The 22,707-nt window shown below is 41.1% G+C and overlaps 1 protein-coding gene across 32 annotated transcripts in view; it reads right to left on the bottom strand.

Moving 5' to 3' along the window:
• The window catches only part of LOC135090246 (epsin-1-like), a 32,038-nt gene extending 13,518 nt beyond the window's left edge, over positions 1-18,520 (bottom strand). For 10 of the 32 annotated variants that reach the window (XM_063986835.1, XM_063986837.1, XM_063986823.1 and 7 more), the window contains exons 1-8: positions 18,391-18,520; positions 6,832-7,114; positions 6,078-6,287; positions 5,640-5,768; positions 4,868-4,957; positions 3,343-3,396; positions 1,746-1,781; positions 971-1,049 (exon numbers count right to left, since the gene is read on the bottom strand). In XM_063986835.1, coding sequence (XP_063842905.1) covers positions 971-1,049; positions 1,746-1,781; positions 3,343-3,396; positions 4,868-4,957; positions 5,640-5,768; positions 6,078-6,287; positions 6,832-6,906 — 673 coding nt within the window. In that variant the 5' untranslated portion in view covers positions 6,907-7,114; positions 18,391-18,520. Of the gene's footprint in view, positions 1-970; positions 1,050-1,745; positions 1,782-3,342; positions 3,397-4,867; positions 4,958-5,639; positions 5,769-6,077; positions 6,288-6,831; positions 7,115-8,718; positions 8,958-9,633; positions 9,705-11,982; positions 12,139-15,258; positions 15,417-18,372 lie in introns of those variants that run through there. The other 22 variants (XM_063986833.1, XM_063986829.1, XM_063986819.1 and 19 more) reach the window with 17 other exon arrangements.
• Positions 18,521-22,707: the final 4,187 nt, after the last annotated feature.

The following is a 22,707-nucleotide window of genomic DNA, read 5'->3' on the forward strand; positions in this document are numbered from 1 at the left end:
CTAACCACACATACACACATCACAATGTCAGCGTGGTTGTGGAGTGCTGATATGTGTGAACACTTCCTAGATATGTCAACTCTCAGTTAACTTTAAGAGAAACTGAAATAGCAAATGGGCGTAGAGGACACCAACCTGTTAGGGACAGCCCACCATTACTGTGAGCCTTTGTGTGTGATAAATAAACCTTAAATCATCATGCACATTGCAGCCAGTTACGTGTGGCTCAGCAGACAAAACACACAAGCAGACACATGCAGTTAAGTATATGAAAGTGTGACACATAATGAACTAAGATATGTGGACACCTGAGAGCTTGACACAGGTGACAGAATATTATATAATTTTGAGGGCGATATCAAGCATACAGGGAGAATGTGCAGTGGAGAGAGTGACTTCACAGGTGTGCCATGGAAGAGAAATGGTGCTACAAGAGAACTTTTGAGGCATGTGAAGTTTTCTCCTCTTTTCACTTGAGTCACTAGAGTATTACTAAATAAAAATGCCGAACCACAAGATCCAATTATATCATAAGGGAGTTCCACCAGAGGAGGGCGAGATAAGACACTTTTCTCATAAACTTGGGAGAAAAATCCAGATGGGAGGATGAAAGAAAAATTGTGAACAAGTCAAAGCACACCAAAAACTGCAGGCTGAATAAGTGAAAAAAAAAATCCACAGAAAACAAATAAAAACATAAAAAGCACCAGTCTGGGAGCACTTGATGAAGGTGAAGTGGCAAGAGTGTGTGAACACCAAAACACTATTGAAAAGTCAAAATACACCAAGAACCAAAGGCTGAAGTAAGTGAACAAAAAAATCCACTGAAAATCAAATAAAAACATAAAAAGCACTAGTCTGGAAGCACTTGAAGGTGAAGCAGCAAGAGAGGGTGTCAGGAGGGGGATAAGGGTAAACAAAGCCAAGAATCCCCCGAGTGAGTTGTCCCACAGGTAGGATGGTCACTCACGCGGCTCCAGACCTGAGGGGCCGTCCTTGATACCGAAGGCGTTACGCTCCGATGGGCGACTTGTGCTGGTGACGAAGGTCTGTAACAAGGGCATAGGTCAGATAACGATGTGTGTGTGTGTGTGTGTGTGTGTGTGTGTGTGTGTGTGTGTGTGTGTGTGTGTGTGTGTGTGTGTGTGTGTGTGTGTGTGTGTGTGTGTGTGTGTGTGTGTGTGTGTGTGTGTGTGTTACTATACTGTGCTGTGTGTCTGTGTAGGACTGTGTCTCAAAAAGGGCACAAGTGAGGTTAGTGTGTGTGTGTGTGTGTGTGTGTGTGTGTGTGTGTGTGTGTGTGTGTGTGTGTGTGTGTGTGTGTGTGTGTGTGTGTGTGTGTGTGTGTGTGTGTGTGTGTGTAAGCAGATAGTACAAATGCACCTGTCTATTATTAATTATTATGCAAAAAGATATAATTAAATTCATTCCAATAATTTTCACAAAGAACTTCATTGAATCAACAATTTGTCTTTCTTTACAAAACGGCAAAGTAAACTGAAAGTACCAAAGAATCAAAACTGAGCAGATGATTCAGAATACAGAGATCAAGAGCAATTCAAAATCTGCCAAATCAAACTACAGTAGTGAGTGAACCCCAAAAAATAAAAGGTTAAGCCATGTACAAAGAACAAAGGTATAAATCTACAAGAGCTATTTATTGATGCTACAACTCCTTCATGTGGAGGTTGAGGGAGACCAACTGAGAGTGAGTGAGTGGGAGGTAACGCAAAGCAGATACTTACATCATGGTAAGTGGGACTAGTGGGAGAGCTTATATCCTGTGAAGGAAAGTGGGAAGAGAGCGTTCAACATAAACAAGTTACAAATATTCAGCCATCTCCAGCATGTTCTCTGTCTCTCACTCAGGCTTGGGAGATGCAGGCAGCCATAAATTTCTGATGTTCAAAGATACATTAAGAAAATCCTGGGTCCTTATTTTCAAGTGCTTTATCCTCTCAATAGGACTGTTTGCTAAGGCCACAGTGATTTGGTCTTCATGGGTGTTTCTTCCAGTGATGATGCAGAATCCTTGTTAAATTACCACTGCAATCATGAAAAACACCCTTGAAAACTATAACTTCAACTACAGCCAAATGAAAGCAGAATGAGAATGTGATACTTTACATTTTCTTTTATTATGGATCTCTTAAAAAACTGCAGCATGAGCCTTTGACTGTATGGCTTCTCAGACTTAATACAATGTGGTGCAAGGTCAGAGCATAATTTTGAGACACCACAGACAGCAAAAGGAATGATACAGCAACTCAGACTTCCTAGTGGCTGCAGTTTCATCCTTGCTCCATTGTAATCATCTCATGTCATATCAGCAGTCAATGAGTAACACAAGACTGAGATGCCACACGTGCTAATAAAAAACCTGAACATTTCTCCACTCAGCCTGAGAGAGAGACAAAGAGCCAAGAATCATCCCAAGCATTCTCAAGAACATAGATGGATAATAAAGCTAAATTATAATGGAAATCAAAATAAAAGTAATTGTATTACTGCTGTGTAGGTTATCTAGCAGCATAATACCTGAGGCAGCAGAGGGAGGGAGGGGTGAGAGAGGGAGCAGGGAGCAGAGGGAGGCACAGGGGAAACCATTCCTTGGCCTCCTCTCCTCTACCCTTACAGTCCTTCAGTGATAAAAAAGGGAGGGAAAGAAAATAAATGTGCCAGCCACCCACACAACTGGTGATTGAAGCAATGTGGAAAAAGTCCAATAGAAGTTGAGCTTGGAATCACTACATATAATATAAGCTAAGTGTGTTCTAAAGTTAAGGATAAGAATTATGGAAAAAAAAGGGTTAGAATTCAGTATCTTCTTATAATTTTGGGAGCCCTTCTCTCCCTTCTGCCTCTTCCCTCTGATCACACACGCTTCATGGTCAGCGCAAATCAGCGCCCCTACCAATAACCAAGTCAGTCATGTATGGAAGGACCAAAACAGCATGAAATACATCCTGCAAAAGCATCGTAAGTTACAAATCAGGCAGTAAATCTCTGACGCTGGCCCAAACAAGCAAGATATTGGCTAGTGTTATGTTGATAGTGAACTGTCATGACAATACCCTACCTGGAGGAACATTACTGAGCTACAGACTGACTAGCACCATCACCACTGCAGCGATAGCATACAGTGTGCACTCTGACAGCACACCACCAGCATAGCCAATGACTCCTAACTAATACCAAGCAGTAAACTCTTTCAAGAATAAAGGGACAGGGAGAAGAGGGATGTGGGAGCTGTGATGTGTTGAAAATGAGGGAATGACAAGGGTGGGAAGGGTGGGGAGGTGAATGTAAGGAGGATGAGGGGGAGGAGGGGAGAAGCCCAACCTTATCTCCATCACACACGATGGTCAGCTCCTCTGCCTGGTTGCGTTCACTCTTCTGTGGGGAAGTGACACCTGTCAGCCCTCACATCACTGGCAGCCTTGTGGCATGATAGACACAGGAAAACACTCCATATTCCCCTCAACTTTCCCTCACCTAACAGAGGAAAACACTCCATATTCCCCTCAACTTTCCCTCACCTAACAGAAAGTGACACTAGGGGGGAAAACTCTCACCTTTCCTTCATTTAATGCCAGAGTGACACAGGAAAATAAACTCCACCCCACAATTTTCCCTTGCCTAACAGCTGAGAGTGACAAGGGAGAAAATTCTCACCTTTCCTCCACTTAACACCGGATATTGACACTCATCAATTAAGTGACAAGACACAGAGCAAAACTATCTCCCCTGCACCTGACATCTGATAGTGGACATGACTGAGGAGCTGAGGCCTCATGACACCATCAAATATCTGATGAAAAATAACACTAAATAACTGAGAGAGACCTGAAGGCACAAGACAAAACTTCCTATCTCCCTTTGTCTTCCCTTCACCAAAAACCCGATCAAAGAGTGGCATAGGAAATAAGTGTGACCTCAACCAAAGTCCAAGTCCCCTGTGGGTTGCTGGGCTGTGTGGCATGCCTAGGGGTGCCGAGTCTCCCAGCAACAGTCAACAAGAGCAGGAGGAACATTAGGAAGACGGTGCCCGGGCAGCTGTGTTTGGGGAGCCACAAGACACAGGCCAGAAACAATCGGTTAGAGTCAATAAAAGCCGACACAGTGGAGAGTGATGAGTTGTGTTATAGTAAATGTATACCAAGAGAATTACTATTGGGCCATACAAACACAGCCTCCTGCTGCTCTCTTGTCTACACACCAATCCACCTGTTATGCATTACCAGTGGGTTATGAATATTTAGTACCCCCATCTGTTGTGCTGCACTGGATCACATGCAGTTGCCCCCATGAGTGCCCACCCAATATGTGCAGAACAGAAATCTGCCTTGTGGTTGTTAGTAATTTTCCCACGTGTGAGCAACCGAGAGTAATTATGTGCCAATAGGAACTTGTTATATCTGAACCTGTCTTTATATTAGCCATCTTTTAACAATATTCATCCAGATTATTTTCTGAAGTTTTTTATTTACATTTATATGCAAAATTGGCAATGAAAATAATGACATGTCAATAATAAGTTGTTATATCTGAAATTACCTAAAGCAAAACCATTATTTTCATAGAATCATAATTAGTTGTCCTATGTTAGTTATATTTGCACCATGGAAACTTAATCAGTATAATCATAACAGGTGAATCAACAAATTTTTAGACCTCAATACAATCAATATAATTCAAGTATCCAAAAATTCATGTTAATCAGTGTACTCTCTTGATACAAACAGAAGAGCAAGAGGCTGCCAGAGTCTAATTAGAAGAGTAATCACTGTTAAAAATGCACAGAGAGAACAAATGTATAAAAGGAAAAAAAATGGGAGGCGTGACAGAGCAACAGAGTCAGACTTACACTGTCGCTGCCGATGCCAGACACACTCTGTGCAAACCTCTCCTTGGCCTTGAGGGCGCGCACCCGCTCATTGCGGAGGCGCTCCTCATCCTGTGACAGAATGCTAGGGTTATTCATTATGTAAAATTTGGCAAGGCTTAGCATTATCCTCACTATTCTTTAATTAGCACAGTTGGCCAGAGAAATGTGAGCACAATCTTGCTACTTTTCTATGTAAGAGGGGCAATGATCAAGGGCAACAAAACAGGAGAGAAAAAAAGGCCCACTAAGGTGCCAGTCCAAAATTAGTACAGTTTGCCATAACATAATACAAAAAGAGGCTGCAAGAAGCCAGTCAGTCTACATGTGGCAGTCCTTTGATGTCCAAGGTTTTAGTGACATGGTTTTAGACATGCATGTCAATGAAGTAAAGATTCAATTGTCTGTAAGGTTTAGGGAAATTCAAATTTACTAACATTTAATTTACAAAATTTTTCAAGTTAAAAATATAATAATTTTCACCTTTGTCCTGATCTATGTAGAATTTACACTAACAGAAAAATCCTCAAAATTTACCTTAAATACAATGAAATTTACCAATCAATTAAAAGAATTGCAAACCTATGGTTGATCCCAATTTACACATTTTTATTTAAGGAATGGTTCTGAGAGCATAACTCATTCATGCATCTTGATTTACTGGTAATACATTTAATCTTTACCAGTGATTGGCTTCACCTCAACTTTCCCCAGTGCTTCCATTTGGCTGAGGTGCTTTCCACCACACACTGACCTTGAGTAGGGTGACTAGCGCCTTGGCCTTCTCCCGCACATTCATGCCTTGGTCTTTGTTCTCCTCAAAGTACTGGAAGTCCTTCAAGGTCTCGATGGCAAATATGTTCTCCTTGCACTGGTCCGCAACCTGTGTGGAGATGCAGACATGGTGATGAGAGAAGAGAAGGGTTTGGATGGCACTTTTATAAGTAAGCCACATAACTTTTACTAGATAGGAGATTTACACACACACACACACACACACACACACACACACACACACACACACACACACACACACACACACACACACACACACACACACACACACACACACACACACTAGTGATTATGAACTGAAAGACTGAACACACATAATGAAAATAGATCTCTTAAAAATAAATAGATACATGTTTTACTGACCATACCAAAACAGTGACAACAACGACCCTCTCACCTTCTCACTGCCAGTCTTGATGAGGTACTCCAGCAGCACCAGCGCCTTGTACACGTGCCTCCAGTTGCGGCCGTGATCGTTGAGTCGCTTCCAAATCATCTGCATGATCTCTGTGAAGGCCACCACGTTGTAGGTGAGGTCCGCCACCTCCGACATGAGGGTGGACGACGGCCCCCACGGATCATTGCTGGTGGCCTCCCGCACTTTGATCTGAGGGTTGTGTAATGAGGTGGTTTTGTTACCTTATAGTTGGTTGGATATTAGTCTTAGTGAGAAAATGGGGTTATTCTTCTTGGGTTGTGATTGTTTGAAAATTAGGTACCTGTAATCAGTAAAGCAATGGGCTACATTTTGCTGGCTTGTGATTGATTGGTGAGGAAATGGGGTGATTCTTGTTGGGCTGCTGTGATTGGCTGAAAATTAGCTAACCTTAATCAGTGAGAAAATGTGATGAATTTTGTTGGGTCATTGTGACTGGTTTAAAATCAGTTAGCCTTAATCAGTGAGGAAATTATATAAATTTTGTTGGGTCGTCATGATTGGCTGAAAATTAGCTAGCCTTAATCAGTGAGGATATGAGATCAATTTTGTTGGGTCATTACGACTGGTTAAAAATCAGCTAGCCTTAATCAGTGAGGAAATGGGCTACATTTTTATCACTTTTCTATGCAGTCAAAATAATTCACCAGTTTTCTCTTTTTTTCATCCATTTCATACCAGGTTAGTTCTCCCAACAGCACCTGCAGACACTCACCTGGGCATCTGTGTAGTTGTGAGCAATGTTCTTGAGGTTGCGGCGAATGCCCGAAACATTCATTTGAAGGGCCATGAGGAGAGAGGTGGTGGTGGTGGTGGACTAGGAAGGAGTGGTGGAGGGCCAGGAGGAGGTGGTGGTGGTGTGGCTAAGAGGTAATGATGGCGACAGCAGCTCTAGTGGTCGGTGGTGTTATCCAGGGTCACTTCAGGTTCATTACTATGGCTCCTGGTGGCCCCCGAGATGTCTGTCTGTCTGTCTGTCTGGCTCACTCACTCGTGCTCTGAAGAGGGATGGAATATTGCCGCTGTTACTTTTGTGATTTACAGCAGTCACATTCTATGCATTTTGATCCTTTAATTTCACATCTTATGCATTGTGATCCTCTAATTTCACATTTATGCATTTCAGTATTGTTATTTTGGATCATAAACATTTTAATCCTTCTACTTAACATCCCACACATTTCAATCCCTCTATTCTATATCTTATACATTTCAACCCTTCTATTTCATATCCAACACATTTCAGTTTCTTTTTTTTGCATCTTATACATACATTTCAATCCTTCTATTTCACATTCCAAGCATTTCAATCCCACTATTTAACACATCAAAGTACCATTCACTCAAACAAAGAATTCTATTGTTTTGTTCTCTCTTAGCAAAAAACAATTCAATACTCTTCTAGCCATTCCTCTTCACTCACTTTCCTCCCAGTACTCCTGTCCTTGGCATATTTAAATTCAATGTTGACCTAAATTCTCATCTCACAAAGCACACATTCCATAGGTACACACTGACACACGTTAGGGAGCTTTTGTTGGTGTAAGGACCATCAACAAAAGGTGCTTTACATATATATAGCAAAATATCATTGTTTTTATATAGGACTCTTGAGGTGTCTTCTTTTGCTTGTGAATGATGTGTGTGTGTGTGTGTGTGTGTGTACCCCATGTAGGACTGCTGGCCTGGTGTAAAGACAGACAGATACAGAAATTTCATCTAGATTTACTTATTATTTTGTTTAGGTAATGATATTTACCCTGTAGAATCCTATCATAGCCATCAAGAATATACATCAAGTCAGGATATTTAGTATACAAATGAACAAACCATGCTCTGAAATCCAGTTTCATACACCAATATAGAACACACCAAAGAGTTCACTAGAGCCCTCATAAATTTCTGAACACAAAGAGACCAAAATAGACACAAATACACAAGAAATCATACTTTGCAATCCACATTCATACACCAATACAAATCTAACACACCTAAGAGTTCATGAGGACCTTCCTAAATTTCTGAACATATAGACAAAATTAATCACTAATACACAGGAGTAAACAATGATGCCATGTGTTAAGAGCTCAATTCCATCAACATAAACACACCCTCACCAAAACACATTAATAAACTCGAATAAATAACAAAGAATATATCAAAAAGTCCCCTTCAAAAATTCCTAAACATCAAGCTTTACACCAAACTGGCAATCCCATGTGGGGTGGCCCAGACAAGGCATCACACATACACACACACACACACACACACACACACACACACACACATGAGGAGGTTGTTACAGCACCAAACGTGCATAAATTTAAGGAAATTCTGGATAAATATAGATATGGAGACAGGACACTATGACCCCTGCTCGAACCCTTGTATTATACAACTAAGTAAACACACACACACACACACACACATTACTCACACTCTTATCTCCATCATCCCCCAGTGGAAAGGGACAGTCACAAACACACACACACATCACTCACACTCTTAGCTCCATCAATCCCCAGAAGAAGGAGACAGTCTTGTGGCCCACTGTACTACACATACCCAAGTTAGCTAGTAAGTGATGTTTTAAAATACTCACTCCCTCCCTGCTACACTTACAACAGAAGCTTCCACTTGACAGTTCCCTTGTACACCTCAATAGGATGCAGCAGTGTGGCAGTCAGTGAGTCAAGGTGTACCCCACCAGTCCACAGTCACACAGTTAATGGTTCACACACTCAGGCACTTTCTTGGCAACACTCCGGCACTTGTGTGGAACAGATGGAGGTAGTGAGGTAGCACAACAAAGCCCTGTCCTGTACTCCCTGAGGCCTCACCTTTTCTCTGTCTCCACCTACTTCCTCCTTCACTTCATCCCCCATTCCACTCCTCCCTCCCTCTCACTAGTGTGGCTTCCCTCCCTCCACACACACACACACACATTCACACACACCTTCTTTGGTTTCTGAGCCAGGCACATGGCCCACTTTTGTTGGGTATTGGCACACATTATGCAGGACACTAATTAATACAAGATTAACCGGGTAAGGAAGAGAATTTGGCTAAGTGTAAGAGTTGGGGTTAGGTATGCATTAGGGGTCATGTTCTAAAATGCTTTGTTTCCTCTCATCAGAACTGTTTCTGGGACCAAAAACATGATTAGTTGAGTTTCCATACATGTTTTTTTATATTGATGATGCTGAATTCTTTTCAAATAATCATTAGAATCATGAAGACTCTTGAAAACTCCAATAACTTCCAATGAAGCCTGTTAAACAACCACTAGAATCATGAAAACACCCTTAAAACCAATAACTTCCACTAGACCTTGCTAAACTACCAATAAAATCATGAAATAAAATCATGAAAACACCCTTAAGACCCCAATAACCCCCACTAGACCTTGCTAAACTATCAACACAGAATCAAAAAAACACCCTTGAAAATCTTGACAACTTCCACTACTCCCTGCTACAAATAAGATAAAACCCCTGCAGTGTTAGCAAATACAAACCTAGGTGTTACTGGCTGTGAGTCGCAGCACACCACTAGACAATGCATTCCCACCAGGTATGTATCTCCAGCCTGCAGGATAATCAATTGCAGATCACAGGGGGAAAGTTTGAATAGCTACATGCAAGGATCATAAATCTTCATGCGATATCTCTCTCTCTCTCTCTCTCTCTCTCTCTCTCTCTCTCTCTCTTATACACAATACCTAAGATTACACAAGAAAACAAAGCAACAGAAGGTGATTCAGAGATAGCAAGGATAAAAATCATGCCCAATTTGAAGTACATTATCTATTTGCCTTTATCCTTTTTGCCTCTTTGGTATTTTCATGGTGGTGAATGTTCCTTAGTGTGTGAGTGTGTGTGTGTGAAGAGACAAAGACACTAAGATATATAAATGCAAGTAGATTAATAGATACATGGACAAATAGATAGATACATAAATGCAAGAAGATAAATAGATAAGTAAACAAACACATATAACAGTAGATTGATAGATATACATATAGATATTAATATATGCAACAGTTACTTTCCTACACAATATTACTCACCATCCAAATAGAAGAACATATTTGCACTGCCTGCCCAACACAACACATATGATCAGTATTTACATATATGTGCAATGTTAATTTTTTGTTTGATCAATGTTGTATTGTCATCTTGCAGGAAAACTATTTACCTTGCCTGGCCAGGTACCAAAACATATTATCTATTCTGAGCTAACTTATCCAGATAAAGAAAAGTATTTGTGCTGACTAAACAAGACACCAAAATACTTCCTGTTGCCTTCCCTCTCCTTACCTAATGCAACCACACAGATCAGATAAGGAAGTGACTGAGCGTCTAACCACGACACCTACCTACCTAACCTAACCTGATCAAACCAACCTTGCCTAACCTAACCTATCCAGGTATTTGTGCTACTTAACTAAGATATAAAAATACCTAACCAAACCCAACATAATCTAACTTAATTTAACCAAACTTAACTTGAGCTGACCTAACCAAACCTACCCTAACCTAATTTAACCAAACCTAACCTAACCAAACGTAAACAAAATACCTAACCTAACCAATCCATCACTACCTAACCAAGACATCAAAAAACACTTAACTAAACCTAACCTAACCTATCTAAATAAACAAGCATTTCCACAGCACAGCCAAAACACAAGCCCACCAACACACCCAACACACCCAAACACACCCCTCCCTAACACTCAGAAGCCAAAGGTATGGGCAGGATCTGGCACTGAGTCACAGAGTCTTGGGAAGGAAGGGAGAAGGATGTGTCCTGTCAGCAGAGCCACATGCCCTTCATCCCATTGGTCAAGCCTGCCAAGTGCCGCCAAAGTGGATTAACCCCAAAGAACGAGAAAATCCTTTATGACGCATTCTCTTCTTCACTTCCACACAATATACAAGCCTCCACAGGGAAGCTTCTATGGCCTAAATCAGGAAGAGACGCACATGCACTGTCTGTCTGTCTGTCTGTTTGCCAGCGAATGTGTGTCATTGTTTGTCATGGAGCTCAATGATAAGATGATATGATAACTGGGGTGTTTTTTTTCTTTTCTTACATATGTTTCTTGATATTTCCTGTGTGTTTCTGGCAGTGTTTACTTATGTATACATCACTGGTATTTTCAATCATCTCTGTTATATATCAGTAATTAAAAAAAAAAAAAAGCTGAATAATAACTTGGGTGCTTTGTCTTTTACATTTGTTTCTTTACATTTCCTCTTGGTGTTTACTTATTTCTACATCACTGGTGTTTTCAAATGATAAATAGTTTCAAGATAATATTGGATAAATTTATTGATGATGGTCAATGTTGTTTTGAATATGAAGACACTTTATGTAAATCAACAAGGAATCTCCAGTCTCCTTATTTTTCTGAGGTTCTTATATTCTTATCAAGAGCTGAGGCACCACTATCCAAGAGGTCTTTACACCACTAGACAATATTAGACAATAAGTCTAAAATATTCAAATACTTCTTATTTCCTTAGTTACTTTTCTCACCAGCTAAGACACCAGTGCCCAATAGATCTCTTTTCACATTTCCTACACTGTCAAGTCACAATATATTACAGAATAAGTTTAAAACACTCAAATGCCCCTTATTTCCTTAGTTTCTATTCTTTAAAATAACTTAAATGCCTCTCATTTTCTTAAGTTCCTCTCTTCTCACCAGCTAAGGCACCAGTACCCAAGAGATCAGTATTCATGTCTCCTACATGGGCAAGTCACAATATGCTATATCCTGGAGTGAAAGTTGCTCAGTACTCGCATCACATGCCTGCCTCTATGGTCTAGCCTTGGGCCCCATGCTGTGCCTTACCTTAATGCTGGGGAGTGATGGAGAGCAACCTATTTAAGTGTTAGAGTGGAAGTGGAGGCTGACAGAGGAGATGGTTATGATGTTTCTCCTCTACTGACTAAACACACACACACGCACACTCATAAGGACATACAGACTGACAGACACATGACATGGGCACATCTCATTTCCTGTATATCACAACTGGGTAAGCACAAACATACACACACACTTGACTTTTAACATTATCAGAGTAGATTATGAAAACAACACAGCCTTCATATTAAATCTACACACACACACACACACACACATTCCTATCCCACCCACCCCAGCCAGCCAGCCAGCCAGTCACACACTAACACACTTTAACACCTGCTATGCTGCTGTCACGCCTCACAGCCAACACCACGGCAGGTCTTGGTATAAAATCAACAAAGACTAGTACTGCCAAGGTCAGTACTACTGACAGGTACAGGTACTACTACTACTACTACTACTCAATAACCATTTATACTCTTTTTATCTTAACTCCTTTACTAATGTGACTGTCTTTTCTTGATGATAAGAAATGACAAAGATTAGTTTGCATGACACAAACACAGAGAGAGAGAGAGAGAGAGAGAGAGAGAGAGAGAGAGAAAATAAGAGTTAGTTTTGTATTCTCTAGGCTAAAGAAACAGAGATGTGACTGTAATATGAAAAATGGTCTGAAGAGTTATAGATTATAAAAAAATAATCTAGCAGTGAGCCTTACTGTATTTTCTCACCATCAACCAGGTACAGAACATCCCCAAGGCTTTCTATAATAGTGTTAGAACAGAATAGAGAGAGCTTAATGAACAGTTGCCCTCCAAGACTTTCAATATTAGAATACAATAGTGAGAGCTTTATGAAGACAAGGGGGTAACAGTGTATGAAACTACTATGAAACTACCACTAATTATTTTTTCTCCATAATCACCAACAGTTTTAATGCATCTTTACTGTACTTGTCTCTTAACCAGTTCTGTAGTCTCAAAAATATAAAAAAATAATCTTATATCCTTGATTTTTGGACACTTATTACTTATGGTAGTCTTTGAAATAACTATGTAGTCTTGAGAATATAGAAATAACATATTCTCTCTTTAGGACAATAATTTCTTGTGCTGCAGCTTCTTTGATAATAATGAAGCCTTGAAAATACAAAAATAACATCTTTTCTCTTTAGGACATTTGCTTCTTGTACTGCAGCCTCTTCTATAGTTGTGTACCCTTAAAAATACAAAAATAACATACTATTATCTCTTTAGGACAATAATTTCTTGTGTTACAGCCTCTCTGATGATTATATAACCTTGAAAATACAAAAAGAAACAAACTGTTATTCTTTTTTTTTCTTTTCTGTCCATCCTGCTCCTGACATACACATTTTCACCGTGCTCCAAATGTAAACAAAGAATCCACACATAGCTGAGCCTCATGAATGAAGACAAAGGAACAGGAAGATGCAGGCAAGTTTTAAAATGCCACACGTTTAACCTCACTCACTACGGAAAACAGTTAAAGTATTTCTACACTTTTTTTTCTGCACTTCCTGATCACACTTTCATAAAGTACCCTCCTACTCTCCCTTTCTGGCCATTTGTTTCTTGTGCCACTGCCTTTTTTAATAACTGTAACTTTGAAGATACAAAAATAAGCTAGTATTCTCTCTCTTCAGTAATCATGTAGTCTTGAAAATAATGCTATATATTTAACTCCACTCTCTAAGGAAAAAAAAAGTATGAATTTATTCACTAAGCTTCCTAATCACAATTTCAAAAAGCTTGTTCAATGAGATGGAACATATCAACTTCAGACACTAATAGAGAAGCAAATCTGCATCACTTCGCGCCACCTTCACTTCTTGGCACAGCACTGAGGGCCTCACTGTCAGGCATGTGTGTATATTGGTGCCTTGTATACCATATCACTACATCTTGAATACCCGGCAGCCACGGCACTATGGAGGCTCAGAAATTCTCTCCCTGCAGTTACTTCCTCCACTGTTTTGATACATTCTGCATTTTATTTAGTACTTTAAATGTGTTACTTGTAAATGTGCAATTATATCTTGAATGCCAAAAAAGCTAGGCACTTCAACAAGTTCAAAAATCACCTCCAAACATTTATTTTTCCTTTATCTTCCCCACTGTCTTGATACTTTCTGCATTTTATTTAGATGGTGGTTAAAACATGCCATCTTGTAAACCGTATGACTATATCTTGAATACCAAAGAGCCAGGCACATAAGAGGTTCAGAAATGTTCTTCCTACATTCATTTTCTTCACTGTTTTGATATGTTCTGCATTTTATTTAGATAGAACTTAAAATGTACTATCTTGTAAACTGTATGACTAGTATATCTTCAATACTGATTAGTCAGATACTTGAAGAGGTTCATAAATGTTTCTTTTACATATTAATTTCTTCACTATTTTGACACTTTCTGCATTTTGTTTGCTGTGTAGCACTTAAAAGCTAATTTCTTATGTACTGACTTACTGAATCTTGTATAAAGCTCACCCAAGACACTTTGGTGAATCAGGAATGTTCTTCATACAGTTTTTTCTTTATCCTAACATATACACACCTTCTATGTACCATTTCAAACCCAATTTCTCATGCACTGAATGCCTGGATCTTGAATAACATTTACCCAAGACACTTCAGAGAATCAGGAACACTTTTCATACACTTCTTCTTTACCCTAACAGGCCACACTTCACATATAGCACTTCAAGCCTACAAACTTGTACACTATTCCTATAACTTGAATAGTGCATTGCCAAGTCACTGAAGGGACTCAGGAATATGTCCACACGTCTTTACCCACTGTGTTGTAACTTCCACTCCTTCCTTCTTTTACTGGCATCTAGGACATGATCTAAATACACACAAACAAGAATCACAAACTTAACCATTAATGATATAACACCACACTATTCTTTTTCCACAATTTCCACACTTTCTTTTGTTTTTGTCAATTTTTTCAAACTTCCAGGTCATTTTCTCAGTCTTAATAAAATGGCACCAAACGTACAAAGAAAACACAAAATCACGAACTTCCACCAAGAATACACAGCGAATGAACAACACAAAACACTACACATGCCTTCCTTATCTTCCTTGTGGTAGTAACTGGCAAAACCCACTGGACTCAGATACACACTGATGGCACTGAGCTCAACAGGGCAATGTCTTGGCACACTGGGGCACCATTCATAGGTACACAGGATACAAGGAGAACGTTATTATTCACGAGGCAGTACCTGTAGAGGGCCACGGTGTCCCTTCCTTGTGATTACTCCTGAATGTGAAGCAGAGGGGGAGGAGTGAGGAGATAAGTGGGTGAGTGTGGTGGTGGCTGCCTGTCCTTGACTTACTGGCAGCCACTCAGGGACACACCTTGACTTTTGGCCACACCTTACTCACGACACCTTGCTGCATATGGGCCTGCACCTTGACCTATGGCGGCTTAATGAGGGATTTGGGAGCTTTGTGGGTGTTTAAGATGTTTCTAGGACATTTCTAGGATGTTTTTGGCATGTTAAGGAGCCTGATGGGTCATTTATGAGTCACTTCCTTGATCTATGGTAGCTTAGGGATTTGGGGGGGATGTTTTGTGGGTGTTTGAGATCATTCTTGGGCAGTTCTACGATGGTTCTGACATGTTAAGGAGTTTGGTGGGCCACTTATGAGTCACTTCCTGGGGAGTTTCAGGGATGTCAGATAGTTAACAGCGGTGTTTTATAATTGCTCTGGGAAATTTGTTGAGTGTTATGAAAGTTCAATGGTTACTTGAGATGGTTCCTGTGAAATTTCATGGATAATTTACAACTGTCTAATCAAAGTAATTACATCAGTACCATAAAAATACTTGGACTATGTAAGATATGCACTGGGAAACCAGATAACCCACACTCATATGCCTTGCAGTGTCTTGTGACAAACAATCAGTGAACACATTAGATTGTACATGTTCCTCAGCAGCTCAGCATCTTATCTTGGCTGCTTTCAACACCCTCTAGTAGAAGTTATCAATCAGACACCCAACTAATCATCTCTGTGGCTTCTGAGAACACTGCTGATGGGAGAATAAAGCAATCCAGACACACAGCCCTTATCATTGAGAAAAAAACACACATAAGAAGCCAGAAACACAGCATTCCAAACACAGCCCTAATGAATGAACAAAGACTCAGCATGTCAAACACACAGGCCTTATGACATTGAGAAACACCCATGAGAACTTAAAAATACAAAACATTCCAAACGCAGCCCTTATGAATGAACAGAAACACCTATAAGGACCCAGAAAACACGCATTTCAAACACAGCCCTAATCAATGAGAGAGAGAGAGAGAGAGAGAGAGAGAGAGAGAGAGAGAGAGAGAGAGAGAGAGAGAGAGAGAGAGAGAGAGAGAGAGAGAGAGAGAGAGAGAGAGAGAGAGAGAGAGAGAAACAATCATGAGAACACAGCTAATCACTTCTGTGGTCTCTGAGAATAACTGTGATAGGAGAACAAAGCATTCCAAACACAGCCCTTATCTGCAGGAGTACCTTATGAGTCACACGGTTGGTTCCTCATGGCCACACCTTACTTCCTGCTGGGCACACTCACACCCCTCCTTCCTGTCCCTGCCACACCCTCCACCACCCATAGCATCCCACCAACCCCCCCCCGCACCCCAACACATCTCTAATAGGAAGTCAGGGCCACGCATTTCCTTCTCTTTCCTCCCCCACCTTACCCCACCACCCTCTTCCCCTCCATTTAGTTTGTTCTTATTAACTTCAACAACCTCCTCCTCCTCATTCTCATTATCTTTATTTTTGTCTGTCGTCTTCACTTCCTCCCATACACCAAAGCTAACCTGGGTGATCTAAGTAAGTTATCCAATTAGAAAAGATTAATCAGAATACTGGTACTGGTGGTGGTACAAAACTGCCACTTTCTCCTTCCCTGGGCAAGATTTACAGCAGTCACCCCTTTAAATATCCCAATAATAGTAGTAGCAATAGCAGTAATAATAGTAGTAACCAATATCTACTACTACAAATCCCTATGACACATTCCCAACATCTCACAAACTCCCGCTACTCCCCTTCTTCCCCAGACAAGATTTACAGCAGTCATCCCTTACACAGTAGCAGTAACAGACGTAGTAACAGTAGCAGTAATAACAATAACCACATCTACAACTACAAATTTCCCTGACACATTCCCAGCACCGCACAAACTCCTGTTACTCCTCTTCTTCCCCCAGGCAAGATTTAGGAGAGTCACCCCTTAAGTCAGTCACTCCCTATACTTGCGTCGTCATTACCTGCTACTCTGAGTCAGTCACCACTCCAGCACACCACACACCACCCCCTGAACACACGAGTCACCCTTCCACCCCTTAGAATTTCCCTTATATCCTTAAAACCCCTTAAATCTGATACAGGAGGCTTAAGATGTATTTCTAGGTGATTAAATGGTTGGTTACTGAGGTATTTTTAAGTTTGTGGTCTTTTCGGTGTTCTTTAAAAGCCTACGAGTATTTCAAACACCAGATATCTATCAAGAACATCTGTGGAAACCCTTGAAATTCCCTACAACACCACGATCTGTGAGAAAACCGCAAAATCATATCTCATTTGGGATTTAAACACAATAAACTCTGATACTTTCAATTTCTTATGTTTTAAGACCATTTTAAGTCACCTTAAGGACTGGGGAGTTAATATCACCCACCCTAACACACCCTGAGTCAGTCCAGGAGTGCGTGAGTCGGTGAGTCAGTCAGTCACTTATGAGTCATTCCCAGGTCAAATTATCAGCTGATTCCAATGACCCTGAACTGGAATTGCTTTTTTTTTTTTTTTTTAAGGAGTCTGTGAGCTTTCTCGAGGAGTCTGTGGGCTCATTAGTGAGTCAAGGGATCAATTAGGGAACTGTCTTGTTATTTAGTCAGATAAGTTATCAAAAGACTCCATCAGGTGAAGAAATCAGCTGATCACAAGAATCTCCTGTTTTCCGAAGCTTTTAATGGCTAGTTAAAGAGTCAAGGGACCGATTGTGGAGTTTTCTTGTCATTTAATCCGCAGAGTTATCAAAAGACTCAATGAGGGCCAGGAATCAGCTGATCTCTCTGACCCCATAATGGAAAAGTTTTGTAATTTTTTCCCATTTTCCCCAATTTCCTTCTCCCAAAATCTAGATCTGAAGGTGCAGGGTCATAGGCGTAACCTTCCTGCATGTACAGACACGGAAAGGAACCGAAAGCTCCTTCAAATAACGGTGAAAATAACGGAAAATAAACACCTTCCTATCGCGAGTAAACAAATACTTCACACAAATCCTTTTTTTCCCCTATTTTCCCTGACAATTTTCCTCTTACCCCAAGTTCTGTACTCACCTCTGTGCTTCCCTCGCTGGTCTAGGGTGCAGGCGAGGCTGAAGGAGTCAGGAAATCCGGGGAAAAGAAGGTTAAAGTGGACACCTCAAAATGGCGAACACTTCCGCCCCGGGTGAGTGAGGGCGACTGAGTGTGGCAGAGAAAGTGGGGAGTTTTAAGGGGGTTCTCCTCTATTCCAAGGGCTACTCTGTTTCTATGGCATATTTGGCCTCTGTTTTGTGGGTTGCCTTGATGGATGGAGACGCTCTTTTTTTTACTCTTTTTCAGTTTAAAGAGCCTTCCAATTGTATTTTTAAAGGACTCTCTGTGTGTCTGCAGGTGATCTTTTTCTAAGGGTTCTGTCCTCTTTTTTTGGGTAGTCTTTATTGCTGAGACGCTCTATTTCTATAAGGGCGCTCTGTATGTAGTTTAAAGGGCCTTCCAATTATATTTTAAAAGGGCTCTCTCTCTGTGTCTTCCAGGATGCTTTATTTTTAAGGGTTCTGCTCTCTATTTTGGGGTAGTCTTTATTGTTTGAACGCTATCTGTATTTTTAAAGAGCTCCTGTATCTGAAAGTGGGGAGTTTTAGGGGAGAATCTCTATTTCAGGGGTCTCGCTTTATCTTTTAGGGTTGGTCTCTTTCAAGGGTTCTGCTCTTTGTTTTCGGGATGGTCTTTATTATTGTGGGTATTCTTACTATTTTAAGAGGCTCTATGTAGAAAGGCGCTCTCTACTTTTAAAAGGGCTTTCCGATTTCATTTTTGAAGGGCTCTATCTCTGAAGGTTCGCTGTCCTGTTTTGAAGGGATTCTCTATTGCTGGGCTGCTCTTTTTTCTGTTTTAAGGGACTCTCTATCTGTAAGGGCGCTCTTTTTCTATCTTAAGGGGAGTTCTGTATTTCAAGGGCCCCTCTCTCTCTCTCTCTCACTGCAGGTGCTCTGGTTCTAAATGTCCTGTCGTCTGTTTTCAAGGGGTTCTCTACTCTTAAGGGCATTCTTTCTATTATATGATTATAATAGGCTCTCTGTTTGTAAGGACACGCTTTCTATTTTAAGGGCTCTGTCTTTGCGGGTACTTTGCTCCTGAAGATGCTATCCTCTCTATTTAAGGGATTCGATTTCAGAGTTTTTTTTTTTTTTTTTTTAGGGGATCTCGATTTCTAAGGTGCTCTAATTCTAGCTCTATCTCGGTTTTTAAGGGGATCTCAACCTCTAACGCTGGTGTTGCTATTGGTAAAGATTTTCTCTATTCAAGAATCAAGGAGTCTTCTATTTTAAGGCGCTCATCTTTCTCTATCCTGCATCTTTATCTTGAGGGATTGGATTGATAGCGAGGGATTTTTAAAGAAGTTCTCTTTTCAGTGGCCTCTCTATCTTTGCAGGCGCTCTGTTCCTCAAGGTGTTCCCTGGGATGTCTGATACCTCGATTTCGAATGGGTACTTTATTTTTCAGTGGTTCTCTCGTGTTTAAATGCCCGCTCTGTTTTAAGGCTCTTTCTTTTCTTTTTATGTAGGAAGGACACTGGCCAAGAGCAACAAAAATCCAATAAAAAAAATATGCCCACTGAAATGCCAGTCCCATAAAAGGGTCAAAGCAGTGGTCAAAAATTGATGAATAAGTGTCTTGAAACCTCCCTCTTGAAGGAATTCAAGTCATAGGAAGGTGGAAATACAGAAGCAGGCAAGGAGTTCCAGAGTTTACCAGAAAAAGGGATGAATGATTGAGAATACTGGTTAACTCTTGCGTTAGAGAGGCGGACAGAATAGGGATGAGAGAAAGAAGAAAGTCTTGTGCAGCGAGGCCGCGGAAGGAGGGGAGGCATGCAGTTAGCGAGATCAGAAGAGCAGTTAGCATGAAAATAGCAGTAGAAGACAGCTAGATATGCAACATTGCGGCGGTGAGAGAGAGGCTGAAGACAGTCAGTTAGAGGAGAGGAGTTGATGAGACGAAAAGCTTTTGATTCCACCCTGTCTAGAAGAGCACTATGAGTGGAACCCACCCCCAGACATGTGAAGCATACTCCATACATGGACGGATAAGGCCCTTGTACAGAGTTAGCAGCTGGGGGGTGAGAAAAACTGGGGGAGACATCTCAGAACACCTAACTTCATAGAAGCTGTTTTAGCTAGAGATGAGATGTGAAGTTTCCAGTTCAGATTATAAGTAAAGGACAGACCGAGGATGTTCAGTGTAGAAGAGGGGGACAGTTGAGTGTCATTGAAGAAGAGGGGATAGTTGTCTGGAAGGTTGTGTCGAGTTGACAGATGGAGGAATTGAGTTTTTGAGGCATTGAACAATATCAAGTTTGCTCTGCCCCAATCAGAAATTTTAGAAAGATCAGAAGTCAAGCGTTCTGTGGCTTCCCTGCGTGATATGTTTACCTCCTGAAGGGTTGGACGTCTATGAAAAGACGTGGAAAAGTGCAGGGTGGTATCATCAGCGTAGGAGTGGATAGGACAAGAAGTTTGGTTTAGAAGATCATTAATGAATAATAAGAAGAGAGTGGGTGACAGGACGGAACCCTGAGAAACACCACTGTTAATAGATTTAGAAGAACAGTGACCGTCTACCACAGCAGCAATAGAACGGTCAGAAAGGAAACTTGAGATGAAGTTACAGAGAGAAGGATAGAAACCGTAGGAGGGTAGTTTGGAAATCAAAGCTTTGTGCCAGACTCTATCAAAAGCTTTTGATATGTCCAAGGCAACAGCAAAAGTTTCACCAAAATCTCTAAAAGAGGATGACCAAGACTCAGTAAGGAAAGCCAGATCACCAGTAGAGCGGCCTTGACGGAACCCATACTGGCGATCAGATAGAAGGTTGTGAAGTGATAAATGTTTAAGAATCTTCCTGTTGAGGATAGATTAAAAAAAATTAGATAGGCAGGAAATTAAAGCAATAGGACGGTAATTTGAGGGATTAGAACGGTCACCCTTTTTAGGAACAGGTTGAATGTAGGCAAACTTCCAGCAAGAAGGAAAGGTAGATGTTGACAGACAGAGCTGAAAGAGTTTGACTAGGCAAGGTGCAAGCACGGAGGCACAGTTTCGGAGAACAATAGGAGGGACTCCATCAGGTCCATAAGCCTTCCGAGGGTTTAGGCCAGCGAGGGCATGGAAAACATCATTGCGAAGAATTTTAATACGTGGCATGAAGTAGTCAGAGGGTGGAGGAGAGGGAGGAACAAGTCCAGAATCGTCCAAGGTAGTTTCTAGCAAAGGTTTGAGCGAAGAGTTCAGCTTTAGAAATAGATGTGATAGCAGTGGTGCCATCTGGTTGAAATAGAGGAGGGAAAGAAGAAGCAGCAAAGTTATTGGAGATATTTTTGGCTAGATGCCAGAAATCACGAGGGGAGTTAGATCTTGAAAGGTTTTGACATTTTCTGTTAATGAAGGAGTTTTTGGCTAGTTGGAAAACAGACTTGGCATGGTTCCGTGCAGAAATATAAAGTGCATGAGATTCTGGTGATGGAAGGCTTAAGTACCTTTTGTGGGCCACCTCTCTATCATGTACAGCACGAGAACAAGCTGTGTTAAACCAAGGTTTAGAAGGTTTAGGACGAGAAAAAGAGTGAGGAATGTATGCCTCCATGCCAGACACTATCACCTCTGTTATGCACTCAGCACACAAAGACGGGTCTCTGACACGGAAGCAGTAGTCATTCCAAGGAAAATCAGCAAAATACCTCCTCAGGGCCCCCAACTAGCAGATGCAAAACGCCAGAGGCACCTTCGCTTAGGGGGATCCTGAGGAGGGATTGGAGCGATAGGACAAGATAAAGATACGAGTATGAGACTGTGATCAGAGGAGCCCAACGGAGAAGAAAGGGTGACAGCATAACCAGAAGAATTAGAGGTTAGGAAAAGGTCAAGAATGTTGGGCGTATCTCCAAGACGGTCAGGAGTACGAGTAGGGTGTTGCACCAATTGCTCTAGGTCATGGAGGATAGCAAAGTTGTAGGCTAGTTCACCAGGATGGTCAGTGAAGGGAGAGGAAAGCCAAAGCTAGTGGTGAACATTGAAGTCTCCAAGAATGGAGATCTCTGCAAAAGGTAAGGGGGTCAGAATGTGCTCCACTTTGGAAGTTAAGTAGTCAAAGAATTTCTTATAGTCAGAGGAGTTAGGTGAGAGGTATACAGCACAGATAAATTTAGTATGAGAATGACTCTGTAGTCGTAGCCAGATGGTGGAAAACTCGGAAGATGCAAGAGCGTGGGCACGGGAGCAGGTTAAGTCATTGCGCACATAAACGCAGCATCCAGCTTTGGATCGAAAATGAGGATAGAGAAAGTAGGAGGGAACAGAAAAGGGGCTACTGTCAGTTGCCTCAGACACCTGA

This window comes from Scylla paramamosain, chromosome 34 (assembly GCF_035594125.1).
Source record: "Scylla paramamosain isolate STU-SP2022 chromosome 34, ASM3559412v1, whole genome shotgun sequence".
Classification (NCBI taxonomy): Eukaryota; Metazoa; Arthropoda; class Malacostraca; order Decapoda; family Portunidae; genus Scylla; species Scylla paramamosain.